Genomic DNA, 11,585 nt, shown 5'->3' with positions numbered 1-11,585 from the left:
CCCGCCGGCCCCCCGCTCCTCCCGGCTCCTCGCACCCCGCCCGGCTGGCAGGAGGAGGAGGAGGCGGCAGCAGCAGCGGCTCGGAGTGAGGCGGGGACCGGGCACCGAGGGGTTGGTTGACAGCAGCTCCCGCCGCAGCGGCGTGAGGTGAGGGGAGCGCCGGGCCGGGCCGCGCCGCGGAGGGGTAAGGGGGCCCGGGGTGGGAAGGCGGCCCGGCGCCGAGCCACGTGTCTGCGGGGCCGCTGCCAAGCGGGCCGGGCTGGGCGCCGGCTCCTGCCGCCGGGCATGGGGCCTCCCTCCCTCCCTCCTTCCTTCCGCGCCCGGGGAATCCCCAGGCTCCGGGGCGGCTGCGAACGAGTCGGGCCGGCCTGCCCGGGGAGGTGTTGGCGGCGCGTCCCGGCAGCGGGGGAGGGGAGGGCTCCGGCGTGGCCGCCGGCCTGTGCCGGGGTGGGGAGAGGCAGGTGCCGGGCAGAGGGATGGGGGGGGCCGTGGGGCGGCTTTAACTCGCCCGCAGCACGGCCTTGCTCGCCCGTGGGCAAGGCGCTTGCCCGCAGCACAAGCCGGGAGCCCTTCTCTCCTGCGGGGCGCCGGCCCATCCCCGCGAGGGTCCCGGGGGTGGGGGGGCCGAGCCGCGGGGTGAAGTGGGGGGTGATGAAGGTGTCGTGTCCCCCTCCCGGGGCAAGCCGGGCAGCTGCCTGGGGAGGGCTCGGCGCTGGAGGGCTGGGTGGCCCCGCTGCCGGGGAGCCGGCTCGGCTATGGGGCCATACGGGCTTAGAGGGAGAGAGACGGGCGGTGAGAGCGGGGCGGCCGTGTCCTTCCCCACAGGGGCCGTCTGCGAACCCGCCTGGGGCACCCCGTCCAGCCGCAGCAGCGGTCTCTGGGTCCGGAGCCTGCAGGCGTGACTCAGCTGCGCCTAAATACAGCCGCTGGATAAGGGAATGTTCTGGAGGGCAACTTCTGAAATGAGCTCAGATGAAGCTGCAGGCGCTTTGCCCACAGTCCGAATAGAAATAGAGACGCTGGGAGGCTACAGTTTGCATGGTGTGCTGCCTGTGTTCTGTGTAATTACACCGTAGTTAAAAGTTGTGCAGTAAGGTGGGGATGGAAAGCTTGCAGGAAGTTCTTAACAAAGTCTGCTGTGACCAGCAAAAGTAATTCACCTTTTAGAGGGCAATGGGAAAAGTGCTTTTGGTGCAGCTCTGTGCAGAGGGGAGGATGAACTAAATTCTTTCCGATGGTTGCACTTGTCTTAAACACAGCTAGAAGTCCCTGAACTGTTTTCTGCAAAGCTGCAACATCTTATTGAAATCATCCTACCATAAGGTGCAGGTTCTCTTTGGTAACAAACAGCTTCCCGAGAAGTGTTTAATTTGCTATTTCTTAAGGTCCTTTCAAAGAGGCTTTTAAGAGAAGACTTTAATCTGGCTTCTAGGAGAATTAACACTGCATGTGAATAAGAGCAGGGGGAGGATGAGGGTCAATGGATTGTTAGGGTTTATTTCATTAGAGTTAAAGCTTAATCTAGCTTGAATCTTAAATCTGGTTTGTGTCTGGTAAGTGGGAATCAATCAAAAGATGTGGAGTAGTTCTTGACACAGGCAGTTCAGGTATCACGTGTTTGAAGTGTGAATTGGAGTTGTATAATCACTGAGTTTTCAGAGTCATTCAGTAGATAAAGTTTGATGGATTCAAGTCTACAGTGAGTGAATAGTTCTGTTGGTTTTAGAATCTTGTTTATCTGTGACAGCTATAAGACATTCATTGGGTTTATAGCCAGCCTTTTTGAAAATAGAGGGAACAGCAATGTAACTAAAGGTTAGTGAATAATTTAGAGTTTGCATAATCTTCAGTCCAAATTTGCCTGAGTAGATTGAGTGTAAAAAGTGCTGAGAGAAGGCAGAGGGCTGGACCTGGTTACATGAAACCATATCTTCCCTGTGAGTCACTTGCAATGCTGAGGTCTTTAAAAGGCAGCACACGCTTCTGCTTGAGTTAACGGCTTAATGGAGTAGACTGTCATTCTCTATTTGGATTACCCAGTAAAAAGATGACCCATACACTTTGCCATGGACTTCATAGGTCTGTGATGGCAGAGGAATGTGCTTTTGCTCTTTTAGTTCTGGTTCTTAAGGGACTTTCTACTGGGCTGGTAGACTTCTGTTAACAGTGAAGATTTATTATGGACTGCTGTAAAATTCTGTTAGAAAGGGTTAGTTGGGATCACTGATAAGACTTTGTCTGCAGATCACAGTTAGGAGCCACTCTTTCAGTGTGTATCTGCCACTCCTGACAGCTGAGGTTTTCTTTTCATGTAGCCTGGAGGTGACAGGAGCTCTGTACCACCAACAGAGCAACCTCAAGGAAAGCCCTGGTCTCGCAGCTGGTTTATGCACAGTCTGAGCTGTAGTGAGAATCCCAATATTCAGCTGGCTTTGACCCAGTGAGAGCTGTTACTACTCAGAAGTCAGTAACAGCTGATTTTGTCTGTAGTAACATGTAAACCTTTTTTCCCAGAAGCTGGTGAGCTATAATGGTCCTTAAGTGTGCTTGAAAAAAAAAAAAATCTGGCACTAGCCATAATATTAACAGCTCTGATGTGGTGGTAAAGACAGTGTAAACTTACTGGGACTTAGACCAATAATATTTGACAGTATTTGTTTGTTGTTTGTTTTTTTTTCTTTTAATAGGTTGAGTATATCATACAGTTGCTGAACAGAGAACTTGCCTTCAAGCTAGCAAGATTTAGTGGACTGCCTCCTTGGTTCTGACTAAATCTGTCTCATCATCTATGTAAGTTCCTAATCTATGCTACTATTAGTGATCACTGGAGGAATTGTGCAATTGTAAATTATATGACCATGATGTAGTGGTCATATAATAACTATATGAATTTAAGTGAAGTAGTGAATGTAAACTGTATTAATGTAAATGAAGTACTGAATGGTTTCGTTTTTTCGTATCAACAGTTTGTACTTATATCCTTTCACATAAATCTGAAATCTCCGAAATCATGAGTAACTTCAGCAATGAAGAGTTTGAATTCACCTTCCTTGACGAAGGCTTTACTGCCAAGGATATCCTTGACCAAAAAATAAACGAAGTGTCATCTTCTGTAAGTATGATAGGAAAATCACTGCATTTCATGATGCTACCTATTTATAAACTAATGGAACAAGTTGTCTTTGCAGATCTTCTGCAAGGCAGCCTCTTTTTCAAATGCTGACCTCTGGGCTTATCCTGTTATCCATTGTTTGTAACTGTAAGATGTGTGTTTGCTCTAGGACGATAAAGATGCCTTCTATGTTGCTGACCTCGGTGATATTGTAAAGAAGCACATGCGCTGGCATAAAGCCCTTCCTCGGGTAACCCCCTTCTATGCTGTAAAATGCAATGACAGCAAAGCTGTAGTGAAGACACTTGCTGTTCTTGGTGCAGGATTTGATTGCGCCAGTAAGGTAAGATCTTGACTGTGCTCTGACTTTAGTATATGTTCAGCTTCACAAGATGTGCTGATATAAAATTAAGCATAACCAAGCAGTGTTGCTTTTGTTGCACTGATTAGCTTGATCATCCATCTAGGAATATCTTTCACAAGTGTAATCTGTTCTTTTTTTTGCAGACGGAAATACAGCTGGTACAGAGCATTGGTGTACCTCCTGAACGAATAATATATGCAAATCCCTGCAAACAAGTATCTCAAATCAAACATGCTGCCAGCAGTGGTGTACAGATGATGACATTTGATAGTGAAGTAGAACTAATGAAAGTTGCAAGGGCCCATCCAAAAGCCAAGTAAGTTTTGCTAATTGTTATGTAATTCTTGCTTGAGTTCCCGAGTTACAGAAGCATCTGCTGTTATCTTAAACTTGTTCTTCGTTAGTTAAGCTGCAAAATGAGAAAAAAAGCCTACTTTTAGCCAGTGAAATGTAGTCCTCTATAGCTTACTATACATTAGGAAGAGACAGACAGGAAAGCTCGTATGTTTAAGCTCAGCCTTGTTCTAAGGTCATGCCTGCCTGATAATGATGTCTCTTATACTGGAACTTAGACCCTCGTTTTTTCCCGTTTCTAGGTTAGTCTTGCGCATTACAACTGATGACTCCAAAGCAGTTTGTCGTCTGAGTGTTAAATTTGGAGCTACACTTAAGACTAGCAGGCTGCTTCTGGAGCGTGCAAAAGAACTTGACCTTGCTATCATTGGAGTTAGGTGAGTTGATAATATCAAAATACAGTCACACTAAGATGGATTTCTTTAAAGGGTCCTCCTGATAATAGAGATGCCTTTGCATATGGTAACTTGAGTTTTGTACAAGATTTTTAACTAATTTGCCAAATAGCAACTGATACCTTGTATCTCTTTGTAGTTTCCATGTTGGAAGTGGATGTACAGACCCAGACACCTTTGTTCAAGCCATTTCTGATGCCCGCTGTGTGTTTGATATGGGAGTAAGTAGAGTTTTACTTTCTCTGAAACTACTGCTCAACTGTTGTGGCAGAACTGAATCAAGTGTAAAACTGTTACGGGATTAAAAGTTGCTAATTTCATGTTGTTGGAGTTCTTGAGGTCATGATGCCTCACTTTGATTCTGCAAAACTCATCTACAGGTGTGCAAGAATCAGCAGCTCAAACTCAAGTAACTATTACTTGAACAGAATGAGCTAGCCCTGTTCCAAGTATTAATGAAGTGGCTTTACATTACTACCTAAGGTAAAAATGATACACTGAGAACTGCTTTCTTGACAGTGTTGTCATTAATCTCATTTTAGGCTGAACTTGGCTTCAATATGTATCTGCTTGATATTGGTGGTGGCTTCCCTGGCTCTGAAGATGTCAAGCTTAAATTTGAAGAGGTATAGCTTTGCTAAGAACTTTTCAAGATGTGGAGTCTCTTTGAATGTTGATCTGGTCTAAACAAGATCTTGCTTTTTTCTGTTTGTATGTAGATACATTTGCAAGAAAATTTGTCTGCTTGGTTAGAAACTAAATTTAGAGGAAAAGGGGAATTAATTTGAAAACTGAAAGTTGGATGAACCTGTTAGATACGTAACTAAATGTATAGACATGCAGAGATACCAAACTTGTAAATCAGGTTTTAATTGCAGACTTGATTCTTACTGGCATGGACTTCTTCCAGTTGATGCTGTACTTCAGACTATCTAGATGGGCAGTGCTCCCAAGTAGGGTGAAAAGGTAGTCCTGAACCCATACTGTCCGTCGGGGTGACAGCAAACTAGATCAGTTATCTGATTTAGAACTAGCTTTTAGATCATTTTTTAATTGATCAGTGTTCTCCAGTCTGCTTTTACATAGAAATAGCTCTGCTTTCAGAAGAGACAAGGTGGCTGGGAATTAATAGGACTTCCACTTAGAGCAGCGTTGTGAGAGCACCTGCCAGTCTAACCTGATGTGGTTAGGTTAGACTTAGATTAAATTTAACCACTGTCACTTAATGTGGTGACATGTTACATATTAACACAAGAAGACAGAAAACAAGTTACAGAAAGTGAGTCTCCTGATAATAGTGTGAGCTAATGTCTCGCTAGTAATACCTCTTCATGAAGGCTGGCTTCTCACAGTGCAGTATTGGCTTACATGAAGCATCGAGAGCAAATGATGTTGTCGTTGGGGTCCATGGCATAGCACAGTCACGCTGTGGCTGGAGGTAGCTTAATAGTCACTGATAACTTCAGAACTTGGAAATAACTGTTTGTGCAGGCAACTGAATTTCAAAGGTGATGACAAAGCCTTCTGTATTCTTAAGGTCCTGTGAGATGGCTTCTTTAGGATGCAGTAAGCTGGGGGCTATTACCTGATTAGCAGAATTTACAAGTGGACTAGAAATTAAAATTGAAGTGTGAGGATTTGCAGGGCATTAATGCTGGTTTAATGAGTCTAGGAGGGCTGATTTCCTTTAGACTCAAACTGTTTGGTCACTTAAATTTTTAAGTGGGAAGTGACATCTGCTTTTGTTGCTTTGTGCAAACTTAATTGCAAACAGAACTCGGAATGGGAAAATAAAGCAAAAGCAATCAATAGAGTTTACAATGTGCTAATAGTTATTACACACTTGACCAGTATATCATTGTGAGCATGAAAGTCTGACTTCGTCTCTGACTTCTAAAATAGCACCTGAGTAACTGCTGAAGTTGTAATATTGGCAACTGATTCTTCCCTAGATCACAAGTGTAATCAACCCAGCGCTGGATAAATACTTTCCTTCGGATTCTGGAGTAAATATTATTGCTGAGCCAGGAAGATACTATGTTGCATCAGCATTCACGCTGGCAGTCAACATCATTGCAAAAAAAATTGTATTAAAGGAGCAAACAGGTTCTGATGGTATGTAAATCTAAACCTAGTCTTACTTAAAGCCAACTGTGTCTTTCTTTCCAAGCATTCTCTTACTGGTATCTCAACTTTTTCCAGATGAAGATGATGCAAATGACAAAACTCTTATGTATTATGTTAATGATGGAGTCTATGGATCATTCAACTGCATCTTGTATGATCATGCACATGTTAAACCAGTTCTGCAAAAGGTATGGTCGTTCATAAGTATCACATACTGGTCATCTATGGTAGATGTAGGAAAATCCTCGTCACAGAGGTCACTTCTCAGTTCACCCCTCCCTTCACATCACCAGAATTTGGCATTTGATATATGAAGTATGCAGTGGAGTTAAATCAAAGCCAAGGGCAGAGAAGGACCTGCAAGCAGGTCTTCCTCCTCTCTGAGGTGGAATGCTATACTAATTACTGTATTACTTGTGGAAGCTCTGTTTTGATAGTCAGACTAACTGTACTCAACTCTCTTCTGTAGCGGCCTAAACCAGATGACAGCTGCTATTCCTGCAGCATATGGGGACCAACGTGTGATGGCCTAGATCGTATTGTTGAGCGTTTTAACATGCCAGAGTTGCAAGTTGGTGACTGGATCCTGTTTGAAAACATGGGTGCCTATACTGTTGCAGCAGCTTCTACTTTCAATGGATTCCAGAGGCCAACAATACACTATGTGATGTCAAGACCAGCATGGTTAGTAATTAAGTATCTCGATTCATCAGCGCTTTTGATACGGATTACTGTGGTGAATAGCTCATGGCAGTTGGCTGCCCCTTAGCAAACAGGGCCATAGTTTTAGTGCCATAGCTCTTATAAAATCTCCTGGTGTTGTGGAAGAAGGCAATGGCTCTGAGGGTTTTTGGTGTGTGCTTAGAATAATGCTAACACTACCAATTACTCCTTTTCTCTGATGTATTAATTTCCAGGAGAGGTGCTTCCAAAGGGGTAATGTTAGGAGTCTTTTCATTAACCTGGGCTTGTAGCTGGTGTGTTTTATTTTTTTTTCATTCTTGCACAATGTATAGAATCATTACAGATCTTTACAGTTAGCCTCTGTGACCAGTAATTCGAGATCAGTCAATCATAGTTCTAATAGTACACTGTCTTCTACATTACTAGCTTGCTAAATCCTGACTGCAGGGCGTAGGAACGCTTAACAGTGCTGCTTTGCAATATGATCTGTCTGTATTTGAGAGCTGTTCCTTGGTTTAGGTTGAGCTCTGGCTCATTGCTCAGTGCAGAGTGCTAGATCTCCATGGGAAGTTACTAAACAGGTAAGCAAAGAAAGCAGGACCCACCTCTTGAGTGTAAGGATACCATGAAACTGTGCACCTTAAACAGTTGTTTAAAGTAACCTGCATGCTCTTCTGTGCAAGACAGGTTACTGCGCAAGAAGATTACTGCATCTTCTATAAAAGCAGGGTTTCCTGCAAGAGGAAGCCCTTACCTCTGTATTAAAGTCTACCTACTAAACTGGCAGAGAGCATTTGGGCAGCAGTATTACCCTAAAGCCTGATCAACTTTGCTATTGGGTTGCTTTCAGATTTACTAAAAATGCTTAAGTTCAGGGGATTTCCTGCCAGAACAGTAAGAGGAAGCTTCTTGTACGACACCAAACTTGCGTCTAATTGATCTAAAAATGGCTCTGCAAGAGAATAATTAGCTCTTCCACTATAGTGCTGGGTTTCTGTTAAAATGCAGTACTTAGTCTGAGGCATGCTGAGCTTAACTATGTGGACAATAACAATCATGGAAGACTTACAGCCCTCCTTCAGCCCAACATGACTCCCTGCATCTTCCGTTTTGGCAAGAAAATTCTGTCATGCAAGTTGGCCCTTAACTGAGGGAGATGTAACTTGATTGATACAGTTTAGATCTTTCTAGCACAGGCAAGAGCTTTTCGGAATGTAATCTGTGTGCATAAAGATGTACAAATAAATTTGTGGCTAGATAACTATGAAAGATAAGGGGCAAGATGACTATGTATGTCTAAATAAAAGCTAGTAGTATATAGGGAGCCATCTAATAGCACAACTTCTCGCCTTGGTATATCTTGTGGTTTAACCTCAGCCGACAGCTAGGACTACCCAGCTGCTCACGCAGTTCTCCTCCTTCCCCCAGATTGGCAGGGGAGAAAAAGGGGGAAGGGAAAGGAAAAAAAACATCTGGGTTGAGATAAAGGCTTTTGAATAGGAACAGTAACAGAAAAGGAAAATAAAAATAATAATAATGAAAGCTGATGGGAAGCTGAAAAGAGTACTTGAAAAGCATAAACATCGCTTAGCAACAACTAAAACGGTATGCATTATTGACATTCCTCTCACAGCAGTCACTAGAAAGAAAATTAACTCTTTCCCAGCTGAAACCAGGACAACATAGTATAAGCCTAAAAACTCAGTCAGCTGAAGTTCTTCTGAGCTTGTCTTTCAGTACAACTCCAATCTGAGTATAGGAGGAGTTGCACGGTTCTAACTGGTCAGCTCCCTTACATTCTTAGTCTGGCAGCCCTAGTCTTACTTGATTCAAGTTACCCAGGAATGTGAGGGAGTGGGATAAAGGATAGTCAGTGCCATAGGTGTGAAATGCTGAACTACTGAGCACCAAGTCATTAAATCTGTATAAACATATGGTATACAGATGTCACTACAGGGGTACAGGCACATCTTTGCAGATCTAGATCCTACCCAGAAATGGTGCAAACTGCTTGGTTTTGGCCCTTGCCCTAAGGCCACAAGCGCCCTGCACAGACTCTGCTTTGATTATTTGAGCCCCCTCCCTGGTAATGTCGTCTGGATTGCAGATGATGAACAAAGAGTTCATTTCATGCTCTCTGGAAGTAAAAAAAAAAAAGGTACCTTGATTACCTTCTTTCTGCCACATTGTAGTGAAGCACTTTTTGACTGTTGCTTTTCTTTTTTTTTTTTTTCTAGGCAACTAATGCAGCAGATCAAGGAGCGAGGGTTCCTAGCTGAAGTGGAGGAGCAGGATGTTGCTAGTCTGCCACTCTCTTGTGCCTGGGAAAGCGGAATTGAATATCCAGCAACTTGTGCTTCAGCTAGTATCAATGTATAGGTAATATTTAGTAATTAACTGCAAGGTTAGTCATCGAATTTAGGGCATTTGGGGGACCATTAACTTAATTCTTGCTAGAATTTTTAAGTGATTTTTTTTTTTTTAAAGTTTAGGTTTGGCATAAATGCAACAAAAATGACTAGGAGATGGGTCACAATTATCTGTGTTCCTATGGAAACTATTTGAATATTGTTTTATATGGATTTTTATTCACTTTTCATGTATGCTACTAAAGACTGACCCTCAACTGTCAAACAAGTATTTGTAGCTTGTGTATGGCAGAACGGGCTAAGCTTAGTGTTTTGTGACCTACCTGTTTTAAAATAAAGTATATTGAAATAACTGGTCCTGTGTTTGGTCAATCTGTTAAAAATTAATGTGTCATGGATGGCTTATATAGCATATATGGAGGCAGACCAGATGCTGTGAGCCCAGAGCTTATTAGTAAATCAACAATACAATTGCTTGGCCTCCCAGCTTAATGAAGTGAAGGAACCCCTTAATGGATAGGGAAACTAAATTGTCTCTTTTTTTAATATGTGACTAGAAAAAATTTCACTAGCAACAAGTTGAATACTGCTCACATTCTTGTGGAGTCACATTTGTCTTTCACTATTGAACATGGGCTTAACATAGTTGTGTATTGCAAGTTCAATGCAGTGCCCTTTTTTATTCACATTTGTTGTACGACTGCTGTGGCCAGGAGTGATTGCTATCTAACCACATCTGCTCATCACTGAGAGTACACCACAAGCTCCATGTCTGCCACCAACAAGCTGCTTGTTAATGCGTGTGAGCATTAAAATATGTCACTGGAAAACTCAAGAAGCTGAAACTGTGTGGCTGACTAGTAGGTGGCTACTGCTCTCTGACCCTTGTTGCCTACAGATTTAGGATAAAACAAATGATAAGAGATGGTACTCAACATTCTTTGTGCATGCAATAAAATTAGAAGTTCTAATGTCATGAAGATACATGCTACCCTTCTGAGTTTGGGTTGAATGAGAGAGATGACATTAAGTAGTAAATACTAGAAGCTAAGACAGGGTGTGTTGGTGATAAAATTAGTCTGCTTACTGGAGTAAAGTGTTCTGTCTTAACCCAATGCTATTCTGCTGCCACTTGCTCCACTAAAATTGCAAAAGATTTGACACACAAATTGGTCCCAGATCTGGATCTGTTCTATTTACCAGAAAGTCCTAGACTGCAGCCATCCCTTGGCAAATTCCTGATAGTAAAGAGGGAAAACCTGAATGCATTGAATGAGCATGTAAAGCTTATCCTAGCTTAAATTTTAATACTTACTCTAAAGGGTCATCCAAAGGGTAGCATTGCTGATAGAAACAGTGGCTCTAGCAAGACGAGAAATAAAGCTGTTGTCTTTCACAACTGCTTGAAAGAAATCGCGTAATCTCTGTTCTGTGCTTTCAGCTGAGACTGCCCTCTTTGCTAGCTGAACTAGTAGGGCCAGGAGATGTGATGGTACCTCATTCCTGATTTTCTTGAAGCATTTATTTACTTATTTGCTTTACTCCTAGCTTCAAGGACATGCCTTTATTCTCATGCATTCAGTAGCCAGCTGTTTGGTGACTGAACTACACTGGTGCAAACTTCAGTGGAGATGCATAGTGGAGCAATAGGCTCAATCTCAAACTCCTTCCATCTAAATAATAAAATTAGAAGTTCTAATGTCATGAAGATACATGCTACCCTTCTGAGTTTGGGTTGAATGAGAGAGATGACATTAAGTAGTAAATACTAGAAGCTAAGACAGGGTGTGTTGGTGATAAAATTAGTCTGCTTACTGGAGTAAAGTGTTCTGTCTTAACCCAATGCTATTCTGCTGCCACTTGCTCCACTAAAATTGCAAAAGATTTGACACACAAATTGGTCCCAGATCTGGATCTGTTCTATTTACCAGAAAGTCCTAGACTGCAGCCATCCCTTGGCAAATTCCTGATAGTAAAGAGGGAAAACCTGAATGCATTGAATGAGCATGTAAAGCTTATCCTAGCTTAAATTTTAATACTTACTCTAAAGGGTCATCCAAAGGGTAGCATTGCTGATAGAAACAGTGGCTCTAGCAAGATGAGAAATAAAGCTGTTGTCTTTCACAACTGCTTGAAAGAAATCGCGTAATCTCTGTTCTGTGCTTTCAGCTGAGACTGCC

At 42.9% G+C, this 11,585-nt stretch overlaps 1 protein-coding gene across 2 annotated transcripts; it reads left to right on the top strand.

The window, feature by feature from the left end:
- Positions 1-6: 6 nt before the first annotated feature.
- Positions 7-9,757, top strand: ODC1 (ornithine decarboxylase 1). Of its 2 annotated transcripts, none has more exons than XM_014956893.1 (12): positions 7-147; positions 2,688-2,790; positions 2,967-3,112; positions 3,282-3,455; positions 3,620-3,792; positions 4,073-4,207; positions 4,365-4,446; positions 4,768-4,851; positions 6,178-6,340; positions 6,428-6,540; positions 6,822-7,036; positions 9,274-9,757. In XM_014956893.1, the coding sequence occupies exons 3-12, from the start codon at positions 3,011-3,013 to the stop codon at positions 9,413-9,415; spliced, it is 1,383 nt and encodes a 460-aa protein (XP_014812379.1). In that variant the 5' UTR covers positions 7-147; positions 2,688-2,790; positions 2,967-3,010; the 3' UTR covers positions 9,416-9,757. The 2 variants fall into 2 exon arrangements, with proteins under 2 accessions (XP_014812379.1, XP_014812380.1); XM_014956894.1 differs by having other exon boundaries at positions 7-184.
- Positions 9,758-11,585: the final 1,828 nt, after the last annotated feature.

The sequence above is a fragment of the Calidris pugnax genome, unplaced genomic scaffold (genome assembly GCF_001431845.1).
Source record: "Calidris pugnax isolate Ruff unplaced genomic scaffold, ASM143184v1 scaffold171, whole genome shotgun sequence".
In the NCBI taxonomy this organism is placed as follows: Eukaryota; Metazoa; Chordata; class Aves; order Charadriiformes; family Scolopacidae; genus Calidris; species Calidris pugnax.
The sequence above is the reverse complement of the archived record's forward strand: the minus strand, read 5'-3'. Positions and strand labels throughout refer to the sequence as shown.

What these genes read in the sequence shown, in the direction of transcription:
- ODC1 (XM_014956893.1), top strand. Translation starts at nt 3,011, where the DNA reads ATGAGTAACTTCAGCAATGAAGAGTTTGAATTCACCTTCCTTGACGAA. An exon ending in TAAACGAAGTGTCATCTTCT is followed by an intron (nt 3,113 to 3,281) that starts GTAAGTATGATA and finishes TGTTTGCTCTAG; the next exon opens with GACGATAAAGATGCCTTCTA. An exon ending in AGGGCCCATCCAAAAGCCAA is followed by an intron (nt 3,793 to 4,072) that starts GTAAGTTTTGCT and finishes TCCCGTTTCTAG; the next exon opens with GTTAGTCTTGCGCATTACAA.